Source organism: Salmo trutta, chromosome 38 (assembly GCF_901001165.1).
Source record: "Salmo trutta chromosome 38, fSalTru1.1, whole genome shotgun sequence".
Classification (NCBI taxonomy): domain Eukaryota; kingdom Metazoa; phylum Chordata; class Actinopteri; order Salmoniformes; family Salmonidae; genus Salmo; species Salmo trutta.
In genome coordinates, this window is record NC_042994.1 from 29,632,840 (window position 1) to 29,659,793 (window position 26,954).

The following is a 26,954-nucleotide window of genomic DNA, read 5'->3' on the forward strand; positions in this document are numbered from 1 at the left end:
CTGTCATAGCCCCACATTAAAGTGTGTGGTGGTGAGTTAAGAAGACAATAAGAAATATTGTTAGAATGTTTTTCAAATGACTGCCATAGCCCCAAATAAAAAACGAAACATTGGCTGTTAATTACATCTGTTTTTAACATGGTTGTGGTCGCGAGAATTTTCAGATATCAAAATGTGGTCGTGGGCCAAAAAGTTTGGGAACTCCTGCCATAGGCGATAAAAAAATTGGTTGCCCCGGAAGCTGATCTTAGGCCAGTCCCTCGAGCCGTTTAAGGTTAGAATTAATGTACTTCGATTTTATGACAGGGGTTGAGGGCAGCATCCACCCAGGAGGCGATCGATACCTGTGATTGAATACACCTTTCATGGTCATGGACACTTAGGTTAATTGCCACTTGGGGTGGCAATTAGCCTAGTGGTTAGAGCGTTGGGCCAGTAACCGAAAGATTGTTGGCTCGAATCCCCGAGCTGACAAGGTAAAAGTCTCTCATTCTGTAACAAGGCAGTTATCCCGCTGTTCCCCGGTAGGCCGTCATTTTGTAAATAACAATTTGTTCTTGCCTACTTAAATAAAAGTTTTTTTTTTTTTTTTTCAAATGACTGCATCAAAACCGTGATGTATCACGGGTAAATTGTGACCAACTGACTGATCTACAAATAATATTGAGTATTTATTATGCAAGGTTATTTGTATTAGTCAGTCTCGCCTTTAAAGTCGGCTGCGACGCCGAACACTCAGAAAGCATTGCGGTGGAGAACGAAGCCGACCTGGTGGTCTTTGACAGTAATACCACAGATATGACAGCTGCGGTTTTGCAGCTTGAGAGACAATCTGACAATAACGAAGCAATTCATAACACGAAACCTTACAAAACAACCCCCTTACTTTTACGATGCAATACGTATCCATTCAGAACTATAAGCAATGGAGTAAATTCATACTTTAAGACACTTTTGTTCTGATTGCCTATTTGACGAACTACTACCACAATAAATTCGAACGATTCTACTTTTCAGATTTGACCGATTACTTCCCGACGCTCCCTTGACGTGGAGTAGCGTCATTGCGGAAGTAGCTAAGTCTACGTGGGGAAGGAAGGTTGGCTTGTTCGTGTTTGAACTAAACTCTGCCTAAAATACGATACATGTGTAACTTACGGAACATACAATAACCCTACCGCGCCTCGCCAAGTCTTCATACAACCTCCCCGCCCGCTAGCTGAATGGCCTTGTACCGCCAGGGCGTGTAGATCCGATGGGAGGGCTAGCCGGGTAGTTCCCTGTAATGCTTCGGTGGCTGCGGCAGTCTCTTAGGCAGGTGTCTAGTCTGATGGCCCGGAGACCAGTGCTTGTCTGCGGGGCGATACTGCTGAGCGTCCTGCTACTACTGGCCGTTACATTTACCTGCAGGTAGGTATCATCATTCTGATGGTTGGTAATCTACCGGCAGTTATCCGTGGTTTTCATTTACAAACCCCCAGGCATTTCACAGGTTTGTTGTGGCTCTGAACAAGCTCACCTGATTCACAACGGCTTGATGATTCGTTGACAAGTTGAATCAGGTGTGATAACTCTAGATCAAATACATGGAATAACTGGGGGTCCCCGAGGAGAGGTAAAACCCCCTGATCTAGCTATCTGTCTAGCCAACTGCTGGTTAACGTTACAACTTCAGCCTGTGTTCCAATAGCTAACGTTATGGTTAGCCATCAGATCTGACCCGATTCATTACAACTGCACTAGGGTCGAACAGCATTCCTGTGTAGATTAACACACCACGGAGTCGGTGCGAGATATGGCTCGGAAAACGTACCTCAATCCAGGCATTAGAAATGCGTTGTACTCCTAATTGTCCTACTGCTTGTCATCAGAGACTGACTGTCTGCCAGTCGCCTGTCTCATGTCCTGCTGCTTGTCGTCAGAGACTGACTGTCTGCCAGTCGCCTGTCTCATGTCCTGCTGCTTGTTGTCAGAGACTGACTGTCTGCCAGTCGCCTGTCTCATGTCCTGCTGCTTGTCGTCAGAGACTGACTGTCTGCCAGTCGCCTGTCTCATGTCCTGCTGCTTGTCGTCAGACTGACTGTCTGCCAGTCGCCTGTCTCATGTCCTGCTGCTTGTCATCAGAGACTGACTGTCTGCCAGTCGCCTGTCTCATGTCCTGCTGCTTGTCGTCAGAGACTGACTGACTGTCTGCCAGTCGCCTGTCTCATGTCCTGCTGCTTGTCGTCAGAGACTGACTGACTGTCTGCCGTGTCCTCCTGTACTTCTAGCAGTTGTCAGAGATTCTGTCTTCAGGCTGTCAGACATACTTATGGTCCTAGGAGATGTAAATATTGTTTCTCCCGTGGCAGCCCAGAGTCCATAGCACTTATGGTCCTAGGAGATGTAAATATTTAAATAGTCATTTAGACTGAGCAGTTATGGATGGACTGACATGTTAGAATGAGGAAAGCCTAGAGAAGACTCAAAGCATGTTGTTACACGCAACTTATTTCAAGACGAGACAAACGATAAGCAACTTGTATAGAAGTCCTTCCTGTCTCTTCCTAGCGTCTTTCTCTCCCTCTCTCGGACACCCACCCCCATTCCATCCCTCTTCTCCCTCCTAGCCGGGCTAAGAATGTGGTTGCGTCAGCGCGTCCCCCGGTGAGGTTCTTCTCTGCCGAGGCCCCTGTAGTGGACCTGTACCTGGGTCAGCTGGAGCAGGTAGAGAGGCTGAGGGGCGCGGCAGAGGTGTCTGTCATCTTCTTCTACGCTCCCTGGTGTGCTCACTCCATCGCCGCTCGCCACGAGGTCCAGGAGGTCGCACGGAGGCTGGTCAAACAGGTACACACACACGCAGGAACGTGCGTACACACACACGCAGGAACGTGCGTACACACACACGCAGGAACGTGCGTACACACACACGCAGGAACGTGCGTACACACACACGCAGGAACGTGCGTACACACACATGCAGGAACGTGCGCACACACACACGCAGGAACGTGCGCACACACACACGCAGGAACGTGCGCACACACACACGCAGGAACGTGCGCACACACACACGCAGGAACGTGCGCACACACACACGCAGGAACGTGCGCACACACACACGCAGGAACGTGCGCACACACACGCAGGAACGTGCGCACACACATGCAGGAACGTGTGCACACACACATGCGCAGGAACACATACACACGCAAGAACACACACACGCAGGAACGTGCACACACACATGCAGGAACACATGCGCACATACAGTGGGGGAAAAAAGTATTTGATTCCCTGCTGATTTTGTACGTTTGCCCACTGACAAAGAAAGGATCAGTCTATAATTTTAATGGTAGGTTTATTTGAACAGTGAGAGACAGAATAACAACAAAAAATATCCAGAAAAACGCATGTCAAAAATGTTATAAATTGATTTGCATTTTAATGAGGGAAATAAGTATTTGACCCCTCTCAATCAGAAAGATTTCTGGCTCCCAGGTGTCTTTTATACAGGTAACGAGCTGAGATTAGGAGCACACTCTTAAAGGGAGTGCTCCTGACCGCAGCTTGTTACCTGTAAAAAAGACACCTGTCCACAGAAGCAATCAATCAATCAGATTCCAAACTCTCCACCATGGCTAAAACCAAAGAGCTCTCCAAGGATGTCAGGGACAAGATTGTAGACCTACACAAGGCTGGAATGGGCTACAAGACCATTGCCAAGCAGCTTGGTGAGAAGGTGACAACATTTGGCACGATTATTCGCAAATGGAAGAAACACAAAAGAACTGTCAATCTCCCTCGGCCTGGGGCTCCATGCAAGATCTCACCTCGTGGAGTTGCAATGATCATGAGAACGGTGAGGAATCAGCCCAGAACTACACGGGAGGATCTTGTCAATGATCTCAAAGCAGTTGGGACCATAGTCACCAAGAAAACAATTGGTAACACACTACGCCGTGAAGGACTGAAATCCTGCAGCGCCCGCAAGGTCCCCCTGCTCATGAATACATATACATGCCCGTCTGAAGTTTGCCAATGAACATCTGAATGATTCAGAGGACAACTGGGTGAAAGTGTTGTGGTCAGATGAGACCAAAATGGAGCTCTTTGACATCAACTCAACTCGCCGTGTTTGGAGGAGGAGGAATGCTGCCTATGACCCCAAGAACACCATCTCCACCGTCAAACATGGAGGTGGAAACATTATGCTTTGGGGGTGTTTTTCTGCTAAGGGGACAGGACAACTTCATCACATCAAAGGGACGATGGACGGGGCCATGTATCGTCAAATCTTGGGTGAGAACCTCCTTCCCTCAGCCAGAGCATTGAAAATGGGTCGTAGATGGGCATTCCAGCATCACAATGACCCAAAACACACAGCCAAGGCAACAAAGGAGTGGCTCAAGAAGAAGCACATTAAGGTCCTGGAGTGGCCTAGCCAGTCTCCAGACCTTAATCCCATAGAAAATCTGTGGAGGGAGCTGAAGGTTCGAGTTGCCAAACGTCAGCCTCAACCTTGATGACTTGGAGAAGATCTGCAAAGAGGAGTGGGACAAAATCCCTCCTGAGATGTGTGCAAACCTGGTGGCCAACTACAAGAAACGTCTGACCTCTGTGATTGCCAACAAGGGTTTTGCCACCAAGTACTAAGTCATGTTTTGCAGAGGGGTCAAATACTTATTTCCCTCATTAAAATGCAAATCATTTTATATTTTTTTTTACATGCGTTTTTCTGGATTTTTTTTGTTGTTATTCTCTCTCACTGTTCAAATAAACCTACCATTAAAATTATAGACAGATAATATCTTTGTAAGTGGGCAAACGTACAAAATCAGCAGGGGATCAAATACTTTTTCCCCCCACTGTACACGCAGGAACACATGCACGCACACACACACACTCACACTCCATCGCCGCTCGCCAAGAGGTCACCCGGAGGCTGGCCAGACAGGCAGGGAACTGCACATTGTGGACTGGCTTATAGTGCTGAGGGATGGTTCAGAACAGTACATTTCAGAACAGGGTTGTATTCATTAGTCACAGACCTTTGCAAAATGTTTGGCCTGTTGCAAAACCTTTTGCAATGGAAACCGTTTACTGCTCAGGGAGCAAACAGGGTGGGACCTACTTGAATTTGTTGTATAGAAACTTGTTTTCATTGCAAAATGTTTTTCATTTGGAGGAAGCGGTTTCTGTTGCAAAATGTTTTGCAACAGACCAAATTTATTTGCAACGGTTTTCGACTAATGAATACACCCCTGGTCTATTGCACAGCTACAATATGGTGCTATATAGTCTGGGTGCCAGTCTGTTTCTACTGTAGACAGCACAACTCGATACACCTCAGAGTTACTGTATTAAATTGTGAAGCTGTTTATAAATGTGACTCCTTGTCTGTGCAGGTGGTGTGCTGTGGTCTCATTCTGTCTCTGCTGTCTGCACTGTTTGTACAGGTGCAGTTTGTGGCAGTGAACTGTTGGTGGAGCCAGGGGAAATGCAGGAAACAGAAGAGCTTCTACCAATACCCTGTCATCCACCTGTTCTACAAGAGGTAAAGTGGAGAGTCTAGTTGCTCTATATCTATACCCTGTTATCTACCTGTTCCACTGGAGGAAAGGAGATAGTTTATTCATTTTGTGTCTCGTGGGAGAGTCTATTCATTTTGTGTCTCGTTTGGTTGTTACTGTCATTGTGATAATATTCTGTTGTGTCCTTGATGAGGTATTATTCCCCCTCTGTCCATGTAATCTTCATTCTGATCTAAAGGCTGACTCTAAATGGGTCCTACTCTGACATGCCTGGTACATAGGACCTGTTGTATCTGTCTCTCCCCTGTTTGTCTCTGGAGGTTTGGCCCTATAGAATACAAAGGTCCGTTCATGGCTTCCTATGTAGAGAGGTTCATCCTGAGAGTCATCACCCCACTGACCTACCTACCATCACGAGCCACACTACAAGACTTCCTGTCTTTTCATGAGGTATGGGGGGGGGGGAGGGGGGAGAGGTGAGGGAGGAGGGGTTGATGCTGAAGGGAATAAGAATGAAGGTAGAGCTGAGAAACAGATCAGAGGAAATGAGTGTTATGCTTTGGGTGTTATGTTCTGTTGTTAGAGAGAAAGACAGAGTTCTATGTAACAATGAGAGACACTATCTCAAATGGAACCTGGTTCCCTTTATCGTGCGCTACGGGGCCATGGTTAACAGTAGGACACTATATAGGGAAACGGGTGCCATTTGGGAGTGGCCCGCTAGGTGTGGTGTACCTGTGGGTCAGGTGTAGTGTACGGTATGGTGGAGGGTGTTATGGTGTTGAGGAGCTGCTTAGCCAGTTTCCTGTTTAATCCTTTCTGTAGTGCCTCTGTCTCTCACAACAGAGAGCCTGGTTTGTTTTGCTAGCAGGGTTTAGCCTGTAGAGATGACCTAGATAAAAGTGAGTCTTTCTGACATGGCTGACTGCTTCTACTGTTCTGTGACCTGTGATGTCACAGTACCTTTCCCATAATTCCCAGGTTGAACAGATATCCTGTTTGGAGGATTCACAGAATCAGAAGGGAAAAAACAGGAAATCCAAAATCCTCTAACCAAGGTTTCTGGAAAACCTTTGAATTTTGAGGAAGTTACTGGATTTTTGCAACCCAAGTCACGTGTTTCATGTCTGTTGTCTGTTCTCCTCTCCTGCCTCCCAGCCGGGGGTAGTGGGTTATTTCCAGTTCAGCTCTTCTCCTCAGCCTCCCGGCTACATCACATACCTCTCCTCAGCTCTGCAGGCCTTGAAGAGAGGTAAGCTAACTGCTACATGCTAACTCCCTAAAGCCCTGAAGAGAGGTAAGCTAACCGCTATGTGCTAAATGGCTAACTCCCTAATGCCCTGAAGAGAGGTAAGCTAACCGCTACGTGCTAAATGGCTAACTCCCTAAAGCCCTCAAGAGAGGTAAGCTAACCGCTACGTGCTAAATGGCTAACTCCCTAAAGCCCTCAAGAGAGGTAAGCTAAACATTAACATCCATGTTGTCCCAATACTTTAAAGTTATTACATTTCTGGATTTCCTCTCCTTGATGGGAGATGGATAAATGTAAATGCTCTAATCCAGTGTCTCTTTGATAACCGCAACTCGCTGGGCTTTGCTGCTGGAGTAGAATGTCATAGCCATTGAAATAGAATGAATAGACAAGACTTGGAAGCTCTGCCCATAGCAAGGCCTGTTCTACTCATTCTAGTTCTGTGACTATAGAATTGTTAAGTGGAAAACCTGCGTTAATAAAGGATGAATGAAAGTGTGTATTGCTCTTCCCCGCTGCAGACTTCCGTGGTGCGGTGCGTTTCGGGGTGGTGACCAGTAGACAGGTGGCAGAGTCCATCTCTGTCAGAGATGACCAGACTGTCTACCTGCACCGACACTTCAACTCCTCATTGGTCAGTCAACACCCACACGCACCCCTGTCTACTGACACTTCAACTCCTCATTGGTCAGTCAACACCCACACACACCCCTGTCTACTGACACTTCAACTCCTCATTGGTCAGTCAACGCCCACACACACCCCTGTCTACCGACACTTCAACTCCTCATTGGTCAGTCAACACCTACACACACCCCTGTCTACCGATACTTCAACTCCTCATTGGTCAGTGGTGATGTCATCAGCACATGACAAACAGACTTGTCAGGGCCCAGAGTTTCTGCAGCATTGCATTAGTGGAAACCAAGACTGTTCTCAGGGCAGACCTGGTTGTAGATAGATATGTTCGTGTCGGGGGACAATTTTAGCATTTGAGCTAACCCTAAACCTTTTCCTAACCTTAACCTAATTCCACTAACCTGCCACGTTAATTATCCTAACCTGCCACGTTAATTATCCTAATCTGCTGGGAAAAGTCACTTCTGCTAGTGAGCACCAGCAGGCCGGCCCTGAGAGTAGTCTTGGTTTCCTCTAATGCGATACAGGGACTTTCTCCTGGTCGGGTCAAATGTTCAGGGATAAACTCCCGGCACTGTCATTTGTTCCTATGGAGGTTTAGCTCTTCCTTTCTGTCTCCCTATCCCCCGTCTCCCACCTCTATCCCCCGTCTCCTCCCATCCCCTCTCTCCCCTGCCTCTTCCCTCCCCCCTCAGATTTTCCCTAGTTGGGAGCGTAACTTCACCTCTGAAGGCATCTGTTCCTGGGTCTTTGAGCACCGCGAGACCGTCCTCCAATGGCTGGCGCCGACTGGCGCTAAGTCCCGCCTCCTGGAGCAGGAACTGACCAAAGGCCCTGCCCTCCTGCTCTTCCTGCCCCACAATCCCCTGGGGCCCGGCCCCGACCTGCTGCTCACGCAGGTGAGTCACCACGACAACAACGACCCTTACACAACAACCACTACTACAACTACAATAAAAAAAATATATATATTTTACTACAACATTTAATATTTTGATGTGATGAAGAAAAAAAACATGGCTCAGGAACATCATTGTGAATTGTTCTATCTAGATGAATGTAGTTAGATGGCTGTAGATCTCTGAAGAAGAGAATTTCTAAATCTCTCTGTTTATATCCACATTAATTGAACTCTTCGACCCCCCCCCCCCCCCTTCTAGATTGCAGACGTCGCGGTTCGCTACCATTCCTGTAGCGACTCCCCTCACCACCACCACCCCTCTGACCACTACTACTACAGTGGACCCTCCCAGCCCCTGTCCCCCCCTCTCTGCTGCCTCTCAGTGGTTCTGCCCAAGCCACACCCCCTCCCAGGCTCCACCTCCAGGGTGTGTGAGCTTTGTCTCAACCAGTCCCAGTCCAACCCGGGTCGCTCTCCCCGCTGCACCTTCCCCTCCCAGACAACAGGTGGTGCTGCCGTGCTCCAGTCGTACCTCAGACGATGCTGCCTACCTGTTGCTGTGACGGCGACGGCAACGACGGTTGCCTGTAGTAACATCCTGAGTAGCTACAGCCCGTCGTCAGGTCGCTATAGTGCCTGTTGTAGAACTCTGGGACAGCTAGGGGTTTCCCTGCCCCCACAGCAGGGGCTAGGGCTAGACAACGAGGGGTTAGGGACACCCCCTCCCTCACCATCCTCCTCCCAGGACTCCTCCCAGTACTCTTTCCCGTCTTCTCAGGACCAGGAAGCAGGCGTGTTTAAAGGGCTGAGGTGTCGGACAAATAAGACGCTCAGGTTCTACATCCTGGACTCCGCCCTCCACTGGCCGCTGGCGGTGCGTCTCGGGGCGCTAGGCAACAACGAGATGGGTGAGGGTGGCCTGGGGGAGTTGGGAAGGTTGCTAGGCAACGGGACCGGTGATGGTGCACGGTCGTTTGCGACCATCGTGAACCTGAAGGATGAGGTGCACTACGTTCTGGACCACAGAGGAACCGCTACTGTTACAGAGTCTCTGGGTAAGACTGGGGAGTTACTGGGTCAACTAGCTACTGTTACAGAGTCTCTGGGTAAGACTGGGGAGTTACTGGGTCAACTAGCTACTGTTACAGAGTCTCTGGGTAAGACTGGGGAGTTACTGGGTCAACTAGCTACTGTTACAGAGTCACTGGGTAAGACTGGGGAGTTACTGGGTCAACTAGCTACTGTTACAGAGTCACTATCTAGTTGGAAACAGACCTGGGTTTAAATACCATTTGAAATCATTTAACATTCTGCAGCTGTGCTTGATTGAGCTTGCCTGGATTAATGGACCAATAGAAAAGTCCTGAAACAGCAAACCCCACCCATCTGGCAATCCAGGCAGGCTAAAGCAAAGTATTTGAAAGATTTCTAATAGTATTTGAACCCAGGTCTGGTCTAGGGGAAAGTAGCCAGCTTTACACATGTCTTCTTGCCCCTCCAGAGTGGTTCATCAGGAACTTTAGCACCCCCCACAGCCCACTGCAGAGACGCCTGGTGGGGAGGAGAGAGGAGGAGAGGCCCCAGAAGAGACCCCTCATCTCAGAGCTGACCACCTCCTCTTTCCTTAGTACTGTCATGGATCCTCACAGGGTGGGTGAGAGAGAGGAGGCAGCCAGGGAGAGGGAGGGGAGGGGAGAGAGGAGGAGCAGGAGAGGGAGGAGGAGAAAGGAGAGAGAAAATGAGGAGCAGGAGGGGATAGGCGAGAGGGAGGAGCAGGGAGGGAGGAGGAGAGGGGGAGGGTGGGTGGTCCTCACCCCCACCTCACACTGGTTTAACATCATAATAACTGTGGTTTGATTTGACAGACCTTTAAAGACATGTCTGATTTGTAGCTGTTCAGTTTAGACTGGTTTCTGGTTTCTAGAATGGACAGGGTTTATGTTCTAGCTGTTCAGTTCAGACTGGTTTCTAGAATGGACAGGGTTTATGTTCTAGCTGTTCAGTTCAGACTGGTTTCTGGTTTCTAGAATGGACAGGGTTTATGTTCTAGCTGTTCAGTTCAGACTGGTTTCTGGTTTCTAGAATGGACAGGGGTTTATGTTCTAGCTGTTTAGTTTAGACTGGTTTCTGGTTTCTAGAATGGACAGGGGTTATGTTCTAGCTGTTTAGTTTAGACTGGTTTCTGGTTTCTAGAATGGACAGTGGTTATGTTCTAGCTGTTCAGTTCAGACTGGTTTCTAGAATGGACAGTGGTTATGGCTATAAAACGGCTTTTCTTCATGAATGTGATAAATGACGACTATTTGACATGTTGTGTTCTCCAGGATGTGGTGTTGTTCTACTACAGTCAGTGGTGTGGCTACTGCTCTGTTCTAAACCACGTTATCATCCAGCTGGCTAGAATGTTCCATGGAAACAGCACCGTCACCATCGCCAGGTAGGGTTGACTGACTGGCAGCTTGGGTGGCTGGCTGGTTAGCTGGCTGGTTGACTGGTTGACTGACTGGCTGGTTGACTGACTGACTGGTTGGCTGGTTGGTTGACTGGCTGGTTGGTTGGTTGACTGGCTGGTTGGTTGGTTGACTGGCTGGTTGGTTGGTTGACTGGCTGGTTGGTTGGTTGACTGGTTGGTTGGTTGGTTGACTGGCTGGTTGGTTGACTGGCTGGTTGGTTGGTTGACTGGCAGGTTGGTTGACTGGCAGGTTGGTTGACTGGCAGGTTGGTTGACTGGCTGGTTGGTTGACTGGCAGGTTGGTTGACTGGCTGGTTGGTTGACTGGCTGGTTGGTTGGTTGACTGGCAGGTTGGTTGACTGACTGGCAGGTTGGTTGACTGACTGGCAGGTTGGTTGACTGACTGGCTGGTGGTTGACTGGCTGGTTGACTGACTGGCTGGTTGGTTGGCTGGCTGGTTGGTTGACTGGCTGGTTGGTTGGTTGACTGGCAGGTTGGTTGACTGACTGGCAGGTTGGTTGACTGACTGGCAGGTTGGTTGACTGACTGGCTGGTGGTTGACTGGCTGGTTGACTGACTGGCTGGTTGGTTGGCTGGTCGACTGGCTGGTTGGCTAGTTGACTGGCTAGTTGACTGGCTGGTTGGTTGGCTGGTCGACTGGCTGGTTGGCTAGTTGACTGGCTGGTTGACTGGTTGGCTGGTTGACTGGCTGGTTGGTTGGTTGGTTGGCTGGTTGACTGGCTGGTTGGTTGGTTGGTTGACTGGCTGGCTGGTTGGTTGACTGGCTGGCTGGTTGACTGGCTGGTTGGTTGGCTGGCTGGGGGAGTTTCTATTTTGTGACGTAGTGCTGAGTTGGGTTGTTGATTTGATTTCTGTTTTATTTTTTTTATTTTTTTTTACATTCCATTGATATTCAACTGTTTACATTTAAACTTCCTGTAGTAACAGGATGTGACGTCATGTGTGTAGGGTGAACGTGGCGCGTAACGACCTGCCGTGGGAGTTCATGGTGGATCACTTCCCCTCTGTCCTCCTGTTCCCCAGACACAGGTAAGACAGAACACATACCTGTACCTCCTGTTCCCCAGACACAGGTAAGACAGAACACATACCTGTATGTACATGACCTGCTCAGACTGTTGTTGAATACACTGTTCTCTTTGTACTGAACCAGACCTGTTGGCTATGATTCAGTAATATGGAAAGATATCCTACAGCCTCTCATGCCTCATTTAGTTAGACTCACTAGTCTTATGTTACTTCCTGATTCTCTTCGTCTCTTAGGAAACACCTGTCCGTCAAGTTCCCGGAGGACACGCCCATCACTCTCCCCACCCTATTACTCTTCATCCTGAAGCACTCCGACTCCGCCCACCAGCCAATGAAAGCAGACGGATCCGACCCTAACCCTCACGTTCTCCTCAAGGCGGAGTTCCGCGCTCTACAAGGAGAAGTCCAGACATTACATCGTGCACGCCAGCGCCTCTCCAACCAACTGGCCCAGCTATGGCGAGACAACCGGCGGTTATCCTTCAACGCCGCGGCCCTGGAGACCCACAATGCACTGCTGCAGTCCCAGAATGGCGAGCTGCAGCGTGAGAGGCTGAGCCTAGTGGAGCAGCACAAGGAGAAGAGTCGTCAGTTAGGGGAGGCGGTCAGGAGACTGCAGGAACTAGCAGACGCTTCAGAGAACCTTCTCACTGAGAATACACTGCTGAGGGTTTTACTGGGAGCCCTGAGAGCCAGGGAGACGGAGAGGGGGGAGGAGGAGGAGGAGGAGAGCAAAGAGGAGACAGGGGACGAGAGGAGTTATATGGCCTCTTGACGAAGGAGGAGAATACACTGCTGAGGGTCTTACTGGGAGCCCTGAGAGCCAAGGAGACAGAGAGGGGAGGAGGAGGAGGAGGAGGAGAGAGAGGAGGAGGGGCATGTCATGCCAAGTAATGCTGGTAGAGAGGAAACAGCTGTTGACACCCTCCAAGAAGAAAGAGGTACCACAGGGGCCCTGACAGGTGGCGGGAGTAGAGGAGGAGGGAGACCAATCCCAGCCTCATAATGCTCTCCTAGTGGAAGGAGGGAACAGCAGCTTTATAACCATGTACCATAGGATGTCCTTGGGGACCAGAGAGAGACGGGGAAGGGAGACGGGGAAGGGAGACGGGGAAGGGAGACGGGGAAGGGAGACGGGGAAGGGAGAAGGGAGACGGGGAAGGGAGACGGGAAGGGAGACGGGAAAGGGGGAAGGGAGACGGAAGGGAGACGGGAAGGGAGACGGGGAAGGGAGACGGGGAAGGGAGAAGGGAGACGGGGAAGGGAGACGGGAAGGGAGACGGGGAAGGGAGACGGGGAAGGGAGAAGGGAGACGGGGAAGGGAGACGGGGAAGGGAGACGGGGAAGGGAGACGGGGAAGGGAGACGGGGAAGGGAGACGGGGAAGGGAGACGGGGAAGGGAGAAGGGAGACGGGGAAGGGAGACGGGAAGGGAGACGGGAAAGGGAGACGGGAAGGGGGAAGGGAGACGGGAAAGGGAGACGGAGACGGGAAAGGGAGACGGAGACGGGAAAGGGAGACTGGAAAGGGAGACGGGAAAGGGAGACGGGAAGGGGAAAGGGAGACGGGAAGGGGAAAGGGAGACGGGAAGGGGAAAGGGAGACGGGAAGGGAGACGGGAAAGGGAGACGGGAAGGGGAAAGGGAGACGGAAAGGGAGACGGAAAGGGAGACGGAAAAGGGAGACGGAAAGGGAGACGGGAAAGGGAGACGGGAAGGGGAAAGGGAGACGGGAAGGGAGACGGGAAAGGGAGACGGGAAGGGGAAAGGGAGACGGAAAGGGAGACGGAAAGGGAGACGGAAAAGGGAGACGGAAAGGGAGACGGGAAAGGGAGACGGGAAGGGGAAAGGGAGACGGGAAGGGAGACGGAAAGGGAGACGGAAAAGGGAGACGGAAAAGGGAGACGGAAAAGGGAGACGGGAAGGGAGACGGAAAGGGAGACGGAAAAGGGAGACGGAAAAGGGAGACGGAAAAGGGAGACGGAAAGGGAGACGGGAAAGGGAGACGGCAAAGGGAGACGGGAAGGGAGACGGGAAGGGGAAAGGGAGACGGGAAAGGGAGACGGGAAGGGGAAAGGGAGACGGGAAGGGGAGACGGGAAGGGGAGACGGAAAGGGAGACGGGAAGGGGAGACGGGAAGGGAGACGGGAAGGGAGACGGGAAAGGGAGACGGGAAGGGGAGACGGGAAAGGAGACGGGAAGGGAGACGGGAAGGGAGACGGGAAAGGGAGACGGAAAAGGGAGACGGAAAAGGGAGACGGAAAAGGGAGACGGAAAGGGAGACGGGAAGGGAGACGGAAGGGGAAAGGGAGACGGGAAGGGGAGACGGGAAGGGGAGACGGAAAGGGAGACGGGAAGGGGAGACGGGAAGGGAGACGGGAAGGGAGACGGGAAAGGGAGACGGGAAAGGGAGACGGGAAGGGAGACGGGAAGGGAGACAGGAAGGGAGACGGGAAGGGAGACGGGAAGGGAGACGGGAAGGGAGACGGGGAAGGGAGACGGGGAAGGGAGACGGGGAAGGGAGACGGGGAAGGGAGACGGGAAGGGAGACGGGAAGGGAGACGGGAAAGGGGAAAGGGAGACGGGGAAGGGAGACGGGGAAGGGAGACGGGGAAGGGAGACGGGGAAGGGAGACGGGGAAGGGAGACGGGAAGGGAGACGGGAAAGGGAGACGGGAAGGGAGACGGGGAAGGGAGACGGGGAAGGGAGAGAAAGGAGATGATACTACAGAGAGTGCAGAGGAACAAAATGGCTGTAAAATGTGTTGATGACGTCTCTAAGCTCCGGACTTATAATGTGTGGAACACTCTAGAATGTCCAATCATAATGCGAACTCTAGAATCCTTAAGGGCTAGTGGTCCGGGAGAAGGTTCTTCCCAGTGAGGTCCAGGCCCCGTCACAGAGGGACACAAATACATGTCAAATGGGTAGTATGTGACATGGAACTAAAAGAAATGGAATAAGCCCCATGGGCCGATGAACACTAGAAAAATGTCCCAAATGGCACCCTATTCCCTATGTAGTGCTAGTGTAGCTAATAGGGTTCCATTTGGGGCATAACCCTAGGTGAGTTTAGTAGTGAGTAGCTGTCTTCTGAAGCCTTCTCCTTGGTTTTTGGTAGTTTTTTTATTTTCCAGGGAGCACCAAGTGATTTCTCCATTGAGAATGTGTATTTTTTTTTTTGTTTCTTTTGTTAAATTAATCTATTTTTACAAGAATCGCTAAAAATGCGTATTTCTATGTAACGTTAATTCAGGTATAAAGAAGATGCAGCTGTTTTACATGTGAAATATTGCACAGATTTTTACTAATTAAAATGTTTTAATTTAATCAACCGCGTTGTGAACTATTCGTTTTCTTCAGACTCTCACAGTTAGAATGGAGATGCATTGGCCTTCACCCGACGGCCAATAGGATTGCTGATTGCATCTCGACAGCCAATAGGATAGCTGGTTGCATCTCATCTGACATTGGTTGAGCACCTTCTTAGTTAGCTCCAACCTTCTTCAGTATGTAAATTATTTTACTGCATATTGTCTGCTTAAAGAATCCCTTGTATATGAGTAGAACTGTGTCAATATGGACAGTAGAGGGCACCACACGTCTAAAATCAGTTTGCCAGTGACACACTACATACATACATACATACATACATACATACATTCATACAATCATTGGCGCATAAAATATGCTGAGGAAGGATAATGTTTCATTAGATGATTGGGTCCAGGTACACATGACTTCCTCAGGGTGGATAATGTTTCATTAGATGATTGGGTCCAGGTACACATGACTTCCTCAGGGTGGATAATGTTTCATTAGATGATTGGGTCCAGGTACACATGACTTCCTCAGGGTGGATAATGTTTCATTAGATGATTGGGTCCAGGTACACATGACTTCCTCAGGGTGGATAATGTTTCATTAGATGATTGGGTCCAGGTACACATGACTTCCTCAGGGTGGATAATGTTTCATTAGATGATTGGGTCCAGGTACACATGACTTCCTCAGGGTGGATAATGTTTCATTAGATGATTGGGCACATGACTTCCTGAGAGGTGGCCGGATTCTCATGACCTGGCGTGTGTGTGTGTTGGGCGGGCGGGCCTGAGCGTTATCAGCGTAACCTAGTTCTGCACCCTGAGAACACATGCTCCTCATTTCAGCTCATCTCAGAGAAGACGGCCTGGTTTCAGTTCTTCACTTCGTTAGCTATTCTCTCTCGTCATCTGTAACACTGAGATAAACATCCAACGGTTCACTGCTCCCCTTTTCAGCCCGTTGTTCAATCAAAGTGGAAAAACTACAAAATGAGGAATAGGCTGCTGTTTGTCCCCTTCAACTCCATCCATCCTGAAGCAGTAACTATTCCAACGATGCATGGACACTATGGGCTGATCCACACATACCTGGCTGATTGTGAGGTGGGATGATTCTCAGCTGGTGGGTGGTGGTAGGGACAGACATACCTGGCTGATGGTGAGGTGGGATGATTCTCACCTGGTGGGTGGGACAGACAGGCTGCGTCTGAAATGGCATCCTAAGGGACCTGGTCTATAGTAGTGGACTTTAGAGGGAATAGGGTGCATTATGCTCTGGTCTATAGTAGTGGACTATGAGGGAATAGGGTGCATTATGCTCTGGTCTAAAGTAGTGTAGAGGGAATAGGGTGCATTATGCTCTGGTCTATAGTAGTGGACTATAGAGGGAATAGGGTGCATTATGCTCTGGTCTATAGTAGTGGACTATAGAGGGAATAGGGTGCATTATGCTCTGGTCTATAGTAGTGGACTATAGAGGAAATAGGGTGCATTATGCTCTGGTCTATAGTAGTGGACTATAGAGGGAATAGGGTGCATTATGCTCTGGTCTATAGTAGTGGACTATAGAGGGAATAGGGTGCATTATGCTCTGGTCTATAGTAGTGGACTATAGAGGGAATAGGGTGCATTATGCTCTGGTCTATAGTAGTGGACTATAGAGGGAATAGGGTGCATTATGCTCTGGTCTATAGTAGTGGACTATAGAGGGAATAGGGTGCATTATGCTCTGGTCTATAGTAGTGGACTATAGAGGGAATAGGGTGCCATAATTCTCTGGTCTATAGTAGTGGACTATAGAGGGAATAGGGTGCCATTTTAGATCAAATCTAATGTTATTTGTTACATGCTTCTTAAACAACAGGTGTAGATTAACAATGACATGCTTACAGGCCCTTCACAACAATGCAGAGAGAACCAACATAGAGAAATAATAGAAGAAGAATATCACTAATAATATGTACACACTGAGTAGCGATAACTTGGCTATGTACACACTGAGTAACGATAACTTGGCTATGTACACACTGAGTAACGATAACTTGGCTATGTACACACTGAGTAACGATAACTTGGCTATGTACACACTGAGTAACGATAACTTGGCTATGTACACACTGAGTAACAATAACTTGGCTATGTACACACTGAGTAATGATAACTTGGCTCTATACACACTGAGTAACGATAACTTGGCTCTATACACACTGAGTAACGATAACTTGGCTCTATACACACTGAGTAACGATAACTTGGCTCTATACACACTGAGTAACGATAACTTGGCTCTATACACACTGAGTAACGATAACTTGGCTCTATACACACTGAGTAACGATAACTTGGCTCTATACACACTGAGTAACGATAACTTGGCTATATACACACTGAGTAACGATAACTTGGCTATGTACACACTGAGTAACGATAACTTGGCTATGTACACACTGAGTAACGATAACTTGGCTATGTACACACTGAGTAACGATAACTTGGCTCTATACACACTGAGTAACGATAACTTGGCTCTATACACACTGAGTAATGATAACTTGGCTATATACACACTGAGTAACGATAACTTGGCTATATACACACTGAGTAACGATAACTTGGCTATATACACACTGAGTAACGATAACTTGGCTATGTACACACTGAGTAACGATAACTTGGCTATGTACACACTGAGTAACGATAACTTGGCTCTAGACACACTGAGTAACGATAACTTGGCTATGTACACACTGAGTAACGATAACTTGGCTATGTACACACTGAGTAACGATAACTTGGCTCTATACACACTGAGTAACGATAACTTGGCTATGTACACACTGAGTAACGATAACTTGGCTATGTACACACTGAGTAACGATAACTTGGCTCTATACACACTGAGTAACGATAACTTGGCTCTATACACACTGAGTAACGATAACTTGGCTATGTACACACTGAGTAACGATAACTTGGCTATGTACACACTGAGTAACGATAACTTGGCTATGTACACACTGAGTAACGATAACTTGGCTATGTACACACTGAGTAACGATAACTTGGCTCTATACACACTGAGTAACGATAACTTGGCTCTATACACACTGAGTAACGATAACTTGGCTATGTACACACTGAGTAACGATAACTTGGCTATGTACACACTGAGTAACGATAACTTGGCTATGTACACACTGAGTAACGATAACTTGGCTCTGTACACACTGAGTAACGATAACTTGGCTATATACACACTGAGTAACGATAACTTGGCTATATACACACTGAGTAACGATAACTTGGCTATGTACACACTGAGTAACGATAACTTGGCTCTATACACACTGAGTAACGATAACTTGGCTATATACACACTGAGTAACGATAACTTGGCTATGTACACACTGAGTAACGATAACTTGGCTATGTACACACTGAGTAACGATAACTTGGCTATGTACACACTGAGTAACGATAACTTGGCTATGTACACACTGAGTAACGATAACTTGGCTATGTACACACTGAGTAACGATAACTTGGCTATGTACACACTGAGTAACGATAACTTGGCTCTGTACACACTGAGTAACGATAACTTGGCTATATACACACTGAGTAACGATAACTTGGCTCTGTACACACTGAGTAACGATAACTTGGCTCTATACACACTGAGTAACGATAACTTGGCTCTAGACACACTGAGTAACGATAACTTGGCTCTAGACACACTGAGAAATTATAACTTGGCTATATACACACTGAGTAACGATAACTTGGCTATATACACACTGAGTAACGATAACTTGGCTCTAGACACACTGAGTAACGATAACTTGGCTCTAGACACACTGAGTAACGATAACTTGGCTCTAGACACACTGAGAAACGATAACTTGGCTATATACACACTGAGTAACGATAACTTGGCTCTAGACACACTGAGAAACGATAACTTGGCTATATACACACTGAGAAACGATAACTTGGCTCTATACACAGTGAGTAACGATAACTTGGCTATATACACAATGAGTAATGATAACTTGGCTATATACACAGGGTACCAGTACTGAGTTAATGTGCAGGGGTACGAGGTAATAACTTTGCTATATACACAGGGCACCAGTACTGAGTCAATGTGCAGGGGTACGAGGTAATAACTTGGCTATATAGACAGGGTAACAGTACTGAGTCAATGTGCAGGGGTACGAGGTAATAACTTGGCTATATAGACAGGATACCGGTACTGAGTCAATGTGCAGGGGTACGAGGTAATAACTTGGTTATATAGACAGGGTACCAGTACTGAGTCAATGTGCAGGGGTATGAGGTAATAACTTGGCTATATAGATAGGGTACCAGTAATGAGTCAATGTGCAGGGGTACGAGGTAATAACTTGGCTATATAGACAGGGTACCAGTACTGAGTCAATGTGCAGGGGTACGAGGTAATAACTTGGCTATATAGACAGGGTACCAGTACTGAGTCAATGTGCAGGGGTACGAGGTAATAACTTGGCTATATAGACAGGGTACCAGTACTGAGTCAATGTGCAGGGGTATGAGGTAATAACTTGGCTATATAGACAGGGTACTGAGTGGATGTGCAGGGGTATGAGGTAATAACTTGGCTATATAGACAGGGTACCAGTACTGCGTCCATGTGCAGTGGTATGAGATCATTGAGGTAGATATGTAGTGCATTTGGAAAGTATTCAGACCATTCGACTTTTTCCACATTTTGTTAAGTTACAGCCTTATTCTAAAGTGGATAAAAAATACAAACCTAATTTCCTAGGTTCCTGCCTTACTAGGGAGTTTTTCCTATCCACCGTGCTTCTACATCTGCATTGCTTTCTGTTTATGGTTTTAGGCTGGGTTTCTGTATAGTAGAAGCAGCCAATGTGAAGAGTCTTAACAGTTAGTGCAAGCCACAGACAAGGGCAGGGTACGGTAGTTAGCAGTATAGGCGGTTTGGTGGGAGACAAGGGCAGGGTGCAGTAGTGTCATGACGTTGCCCTCTTTGGGTACAGCGAGCACCCTCCCCTCTCTCTCTATACTCCCTACACCAGGCTCTGTTAGGCAGGTCATAAATTCCTGTAGGAGATTCTCTCCTCATGGCCAGAGAATAAGAGAGAGTGAGTTTTCATAGAGAGAACAAAGGAATTTCTTCCACCTCACAGAACTTGAGAACCGAACAATATTCATGTTCTGGAGAATGTATAAAAGGTCGGTGACGTAGCCAGCTACGAACTGGTCCGTTTGGTACAATTTTGTGAAACTCATGAGAGACAATACAGCCACGTTACCATAATCCTGTTTATACAAGAGTCTCAGTTATGAGGCTTACATCTAATTGTTGTATAAAAGGAATGAGTAAAGATGAAACACTTTCTGAAATTATGTAATGTGATTTTAGACTGTTTAATGAAGGAAACTCCAATTCCCTTTGGCGTTTAAATCAGAGGCCCGCCCATGAGTGCAGATATTGAGCTGGCGTCATGGGACCGTCCCTTTCTGCTGCTCCGAAGAAAACCCAAGGTGGGGTTATATATCTTCAGACCAAGTTTACCTCAATTACGAGAGGGCTAAGGTTTGAGTAGAGACCAGTACCTCATCACAGAGGGCTAAGGTTTGAGTAGAGACCATGCATTTCTCTTGCTGAATTCTTAACCATACCACGTGGTTAAACTCTTAGACTATCAAACCGACAGAATAAGAACAAATCTTTGATACTAATTACTAGTCTGCAGCTAGGAATTCGGTATCGTTGAACGCGAAGACCGACAACCGCCGAAACATCTACTCTATAACGATATTGCTGAATGTTACTCTGAACTATCCATTCTAACCACGGCAGAGAGAGAGAGAGAGAGAGGGCGGACAAACTCTCCAACAGAAACAAACATTCCAACAGAGATCAGGACGACACACTGAGCGTAAATATATATATATATATATTGATTGCAATTATTCCCGAATGAGTGAGCGTTCATGTGCAAAGGATTAGCATTTCAATGGTTATAATTATCAACTTTGTGGTGTCTGATCTCAGTCGACACCCACTTCCCTTTTGTCCACCAAGCCTCCATGCCGGTTTAGCCCACTAGGGCACATCCGCTATCATTTCCTTGTAACCATATCTACTGTTTGTTTATGCATTTCTGTGATTTATTTAGTTAGTAAATAAATGATTTAAGACAATTGATGTATGGATGACTCATAGTGAAGACTGGGTTCGTGCAGATAACCAACAATTTACGATGTTTGGAATGAGACTGACGTGAGGTAAAGAATAATTAATTAATGAGAAGACTAATTGATCAGATATTAAAATATCTGAAAGTTATATTACGAAAATTATAACTTTGTAATCTGAATATTTTCCTTGGTGCCCCGACTTCCTAGTTAATTACATCTACCTGATTAGTTAATCACGTAATAATAATTAGAGAATTGATTTGATAAACTACAAATGAGTCTTCAGTCTAATGATGCCAAAGACAGGACAGTAGTTAGCAGTATAGGCTGTTTGGTAGGATGGGCGGGTCCGGCTACTGACTCTGTTCACCCTCCTGTTTTACTGAGTAGAAGAAAAGTCTGAGTAACAGACTCCTTTTGGACCAGCAGAGCAGTAAGACTCTCCCTTACAGCGGATCTGTAAGTACTTTATAAGAAACTCTGTTATTGGAAAAGTAATGATGAAAAATTTAAGCTTATCAAAAATAAGACTTATTTGTAGTTTGAATGTTTTCTCTATGGCTATCAGCATTTGTTGAGTGTTCCATTAGTATATTGTATGTCTTTCTGTGTATTCTTCGTTCGTACTCTTTTTCCTCTCAGGGAGGATGGCCAACGTCCAGGTGCCTGTTGGTATGTCCTACTGTACTTTGGGTTGAGTGAAACTCTTAACTATAAAGGAAGTTAAACAGCCTTGTGTTTTCAGTGGACAGATAGTTGGAAGAAAGTAAATAATGGATGAATGAATGAATGAATGAGTGAATTAATTGATAGATGAATTAAGCCATGCTGTGAGGTACTGTAGGAATGAATGAATTAACAAAATGAATGCATTAGAGAATGAACTAATACTTTGTCTACTCCCCCCTCCTCCAGTGGCCATCGGTGCATTTGGGGACAGTCCTGTCCAGATGACCTGTCCTAACTGTCACCAGACCATGGTCACTAAGGTTGACTTCTCCTCTGGTGTCCTCACCTACCTCTTCTGTGGAGGACTCTTCTTCTGTGGGTACGTACGTACGTGTGTGTGTGTGTGTGTGTGTGTGTGTGTGTGTGTGTGTGTGTGTGTGTGTGTGTGTGTGTGGTGAAAGCCTATCCTACTGTTAGTCAGTGGGTTATGGTCAGGCACCACAGGCTGAAATAACTTGCATCTATCTATCAATTCTGAGATTTGTTGGTATTTTGATCCATTAATATTAGTATTTTCACAAAATAAACACACAAATGTCAAACTTGATGAAAATGTATGTATTTGTTTTTTTTTATCATTACTACCGCCAAAAATGTCAAAGCTCACTACATTAAATTAAACATAATTTAAAAGGCCATTTCATAAAGAATGTTACAAACTGGACTATATTTCGTAACTTACTTTGATGAGATTGTGATTGGGTGTAATTAGGCTTTGGTAGTCTAATTTCAGTGTACTTGACTTTTAACTGCCATTTCCTGAAAGTCAGACTCTTTCAACTAATTTATCTCAGCTTCAGAATCATCTACGCTCACCACATGTTGTGAGGTTATGCTTAGATGTATTCTCCAGACTTGCCCAGAGGGAATTGTTGTCAATTGTTTATTCTAGATAACATTTTCTTTGGAAAAATGCACCAAAAATGCATTTTACCTATCACTTTAGTATTTTACAGATAGAAAGATGAAAACAGTATTTATCCACAATCTGCTCTGGTCAAGTCCGGTCCAGGAGGGTCTTAACAAAATGAAACCAAAATATTCAGGCTGACTTCATCCAGTGTCCAGGTTGAAATGCATTTGTGTATATATGCATATACTGTATTTAATGAGATATTTTAATTTTTTTTTATACAAAATGTATTTTATTTGTGTCTACATTTAACTGGTAAAAGTTGATTGTGATTAAGAGAAAAAAAATCCCTTTAAGGCCTTAAGATGCATCTCAATACAATGTTTGACCGTTGTTTGTTCTCCTCCTCCTCAGGTTTGTTCTGGGTTGCTGTCTCATCCCTTTCTGTTTCGACAGGCTCAAAGACGCCAAGCACACGTGTCCCTCCTGCAAGACCATCCTGGGGGTTTATAAGCGCTTATAATCGCATAACCTGCAGGAGTCTCCAGTGTCTTTTGGGAAGCTAGCTACAACATTGTGTCTTGTCTTCTGAGACATGTTGTTGTTCTTCCAAAACAGTCTGTTTCTCTCAGCTTCCCCCCAGTAGAACTGCACAGCAGTCTACCATGCGTTTGAAAAACAAATTAGTTTAATTCAATATAACAATTTAACTGTCACAGAATGTTGTCATTGACAGTGTTCCATCCCATCCTGCCCTGTCCCTTGCTATGCAGTTAACCGCTGCCTTGGCAACGGTAAAATATTTGTGCCATAGAAAACATAGAATGTGAATATTCATGGTTTGATGGTTATTGTATGATCTGTAAGTTATATTACTATAATTGTCTCATGCAGCACTGTGAGTCTTTCTGATTGAGTACTGTACTGGTTTGTTAAGAATAAACTGAGCCCTGAAAATTACAATAATTTCACAATATTTTGTTGTTAGTTCATAGGCTGTTTATTTCTTTATGAATAAAATATCAGTTTTTGTGGGGGGGATTGTGCAATAATATATATTTTTATTAATTAAATCATACGTTCAACATCTGCTATTTAGTATCAACAAACGGCAGCTTTGAGAAGACAGACCACAGTTTGAGCTGACATGAACAGAAGCACAGTGACATTCTAATGACAGAATCATTCTACACTAGAGGAATTGGTTGTCATGACATTGAACAGCGTTTTGGCTCGGTAGATAAGTGTTGGCGTACTGTATGGAGATACTAACCCCGATAAAACAAATGGCTCTCCCAGAAAGACGACATCACCAACACAAGACTTCTTTGTCATCTAATGAAATACCTTCATATTTTCACTGAAAGACAAAGACAAAGGGCTGTATGCAGCGTTACAGGTTGAAATTTAAAGGCAATGTTCCCGTAGTGTAGACTGCATTCACGGTAAATGCTGCAGATGTTGGCTCAATAAAAAATGACCTTTACATTTCAGCTATACAGACTGAATAGAGCCCTAAAAATACTTCTTTAAACAACATTCCAGCAACCAAGACAGAAAATAGTTCATTCCAACCACCAAGACAGAACAGACTTCATTCCAGCAACCAAGACAGAAAATGGTTAATTCCAACAACATTCCAACCACCAAGACAGAAGATACAACATACAAAGTGAATACACTTAAATAAAATGGTGTGAAGACCTTGTCAGAACAGAAACATTCACATGACTAAAGTGCTAGATTGTTTTACAGTCTTTTGATAGGTCCAGTATATCCTTGTATTCAGTGATATTTACAATATCTAAGGCACTACCTGACTCTAAATGTATACATTTTTGTTTCCTGTTTGAGAACTTTACATTATGTTTTTCCCTGTCTGAGCCGAATGCGACTTGATGCTATGGAGTCAGTTAACTCTCTCACTCTGAAATCTAAAATCTCTGAAATCAGTGTAGAAGGTACAGGACAGCGATGGCCAGAGTGGTGAGGAGAAGGTGGAGGCCGAACGTTGGTCTGTTGATCGCTCCGCCGCTCGCTACACAGAAACACAGAAACATACATCATAACTCTGTTCACTGAACCTCTAATCATAACCTCTAATCATAAACATTTCTCTCTCTCGGAGGACCTGAGCCCTAGGACCATGCCTCAGGACTACCTGGCCTGATGACTCCTTGCTGTCCCCAGTCCACCTGGTCGTGCTGCTGCTCCAGTTTCAACTGTTCTGCCTGTGGCTATGGAACCCTGACCTGTTCACTGGACGTGCTACCTTGTCCCGGACCTTCTGTTTTGCACTCTCTCTCTCTACCGCACCTGCTGTCTCTAACTCTGAATGATCGGCTATGAAAAGCCAACAGACATTTACTCCTGAGGTGCTGACCTGTTGCACCCTCTACAACCACTGTGATTATTATTATTTCACCCTGCTGGCCATTTATGAACATTTGAACATCTTGGCCATGTTCTGTTATAATCTCCACCCGGCACAGCCAGAAGAGGACTGGCCACCCCTCATAGCCTGGTTCCTCTCTAGGTTTCTTCCTAGGTTCCTGCCTTTCTAGGGAGTTTTTCCTAGCCACTGTGCTTCTACACCTGCATTGCTTGCTGTTTGGGGTTTTAGGCTGGGATTCTGTACAGCACTTTGGGACATCAGCTGATGTAAGAAGGGCTTCATAAATAAATTAGATTGATTGAAACAATACATTATAACATTGTTCACCGAGCCTCTAATCATATACAGCACATTATAAACGGTTAATAATCAAACTATCACAGAGAAATGAAAGAGAACCGGCTGATCTTTCATAGATAAAAAGGAACGGTCATGTTTTACCTGTAGTAGCAGCTCCTCCAGCCACGGTGGTGACTGGCCCAGCTCCTCCAGCTACCCCTGCACTGGTAATAGGAAGTATGATGTTCCCCACACCAACCGTGGTGGGGTCAGCCTTGCCCCCCTTAAGATCCAGCCCCAGGGAGTCCAGGTCGGCCTGGAAACGGGTGCTGATCCAGGTCTGGACCACGCTCTGGTTCTCATAGCTCTTCAGCTCTGGCAGGTTAGAACCCAGCAGACCTTTGACCTGGCTCACACCCAGAGTCTGAGGGAGGAGGGGTGGAGGGGTTAGGGGGATAACTAGATACAGTTGTAGAAAAACACACACACACACACACACACACACACACACACACACACACACACACACACACACACACACACACACACACACACACACACACACACACACACACACACACACACAGATGTAGAAACACAGACAGACAGACAGACAGACAGACAGACAGACAGACAGACAGACAGACAGACAGACAGACAGACAGACATAGAAACGCACACAGACAGACAGACAGACAGACAGACAGACAGACAGACAGACAGACAGACAGACAGACGTAGAAACGCACACAAACACACACAAACAGACAGACAGATAAACAGACACACAGACAGACAGATGTAGAAACGCACACAGACACACACACACACACAAACAGATAGACAGACAGACACACAGACAGACAGACAGACAGATAGATGTAGAAACACACACAGACACACCTGTATAACAGTAGGGTCCAGGCTGATGAAAGTGTCCATGTCCATATTAATGTTAGAGGTGGACAGACGCTGGACGTAGGCTGAGTCAGCACCACCTAGTGGACAGACAGAGAGTAGGCTGAGTTAGCACCACCTAGTGGACAGACAGAGAGTAGGCTGAGTCAGCACCACCTAGTGGACAGACAGAGAGTAGGCTGAGTTAGCACCACCTAGTGGACAGACAGAGAGTAGGCTGAGTTAGCACCACCTAGTGGACAGACAGAGAGTAGGCTGAGTTAGCACCACCTAGTGGACAGACAGAGAGTAGGCTGAGTTAGCACCACCTAGTGGACAGACAGAGAGTAGGCTGAGTCAGCACCACCTGGTGGACAGACAGAGAGTAGGCTGAGTTAGCACCACCTAGTGGACAGACAGAGAGTAGGCTGAGTTAGCACCACCTAGTGGACAGATAGAGAGTA

The 26,954-nt window shown here is 46.6% G+C and overlaps 3 protein-coding genes and 1 long non-coding RNA gene across 12 annotated transcripts in view; 3 read left to right on the forward strand and 1 right to left on the reverse strand.

Moving 5' to 3' along the window:
* Nucleotides 1-632: 632 nt before the first annotated feature.
* LOC115178121 (thioredoxin domain-containing protein 11) lies at nt 633-12,926 on the forward strand. The gene is made up of 12 exons (XM_029739151.1): nt 633-1,410; nt 2,610-2,826; nt 5,439-5,536; nt 5,834-5,963; nt 6,672-6,765; nt 7,287-7,399; nt 8,100-8,303; nt 8,565-9,360; nt 9,807-9,955; nt 10,630-10,742; nt 11,727-11,807; nt 12,042-12,926. Exons 1-12 carry the CDS (start codon nt 1,286-1,288, stop codon nt 12,580-12,582), a joined length of 2,661 nt encoding a protein of 886 aa, XP_029595011.1. The 5' UTR covers nt 633-1,285; the 3' UTR covers nt 12,583-12,926.
* LOC115178122 (uncharacterized) lies at nt 6,777-7,141 on the forward strand. Its single transcript, XR_003872556.1, has 2 exons — nt 6,777-6,916; nt 6,970-7,141. It is a non-coding gene; the product is annotated as an uncharacterized LOC115178122 (long non-coding RNA).
* An 8,121-nt stretch (nt 12,927-21,047) lies between the features above and the next one.
* On the forward strand, nt 21,048-23,882 carry LOC115178800 (lipopolysaccharide-induced tumor necrosis factor-alpha factor homolog). Of its 2 annotated transcripts, none has more exons than XM_029740124.1 (5): nt 21,048-21,075; nt 21,728-21,796; nt 21,980-22,030; nt 22,253-22,385; nt 23,334-23,882. In XM_029740124.1, the coding sequence occupies exons 3-5, from the start codon at nt 21,985-21,987 to the stop codon at nt 23,440-23,442; spliced, it is 288 nt and encodes a 95-aa protein (XP_029595984.1). In that variant the 5' UTR covers nt 21,048-21,075; nt 21,728-21,796; nt 21,980-21,984; the 3' UTR covers nt 23,443-23,882. The 2 variants fall into 2 exon arrangements, with proteins under 2 accessions (XP_029595984.1, XP_029595985.1); XM_029740125.1 differs by having other exon boundaries at nt 21,980-22,009.
* Nucleotides 23,883-23,951: 69 nt separating this feature from the next.
* Nucleotides 23,952-26,954, reverse strand: part of mslnb (mesothelin b) — a 121,004-nt gene continuing 118,001 nt past the window's right edge. For all 8 annotated transcript variants that reach the window (XM_029740120.1, XM_029740117.1, XM_029740118.1 and 5 more), the window contains 3 exons: nt 26,497-26,591; nt 25,756-26,017; nt 23,952-24,957 (listed from right to left, as the gene is read on the reverse strand). In XM_029740120.1, the coding sequence (XP_029595980.1) occupies nt 24,869-24,957; nt 25,756-26,017; nt 26,497-26,591 (446 nt within the window). In that variant the 3' untranslated portion in view covers nt 23,952-24,868. The remainder of the gene's footprint in view (nt 24,958-25,755; nt 26,018-26,496; nt 26,592-26,954) is intronic.

Excerpts from the sequence above, each read along its gene's own strand:
- LOC115178121 (XM_029739151.1), top strand. The coding sequence starts at position 1,286 with ATGCTTCGGTGGCTGCGGCAGTCTCTTAGGCAGGTGTCTAGTCTGATG. Across the intron at positions 5,537-5,833 it reads ATCCACCTGTTCTACAAGAG|GTTTGGCCCTATAGAATACA; the intron begins GTAAAGTGGAGA and ends TTGTCTCTGGAG. Across the intron at positions 9,956-10,629 it reads CTGTCATGGATCCTCACAGG|GATGTGGTGTTGTTCTACTA; the intron begins GTGGGTGAGAGA and ends TGTGTTCTCCAG.
- LOC115178800 (XM_029740124.1), top strand. The coding sequence starts at position 21,985 with ATGGCCAACGTCCAGGTGCCTGTTGGTATGTCCTACTGTACTTTGG. Across the intron at positions 22,031-22,252 it reads TATGTCCTACTGTACTTTGG|TGGCCATCGGTGCATTTGGG; the intron begins GTTGAGTGAAAC and ends CCCCTCCTCCAG. Across the intron at positions 22,386-23,333 it reads GGAGGACTCTTCTTCTGTGG|GTTTGTTCTGGGTTGCTGTC; the intron begins GTACGTACGTAC and ends CCTCCTCCTCAG.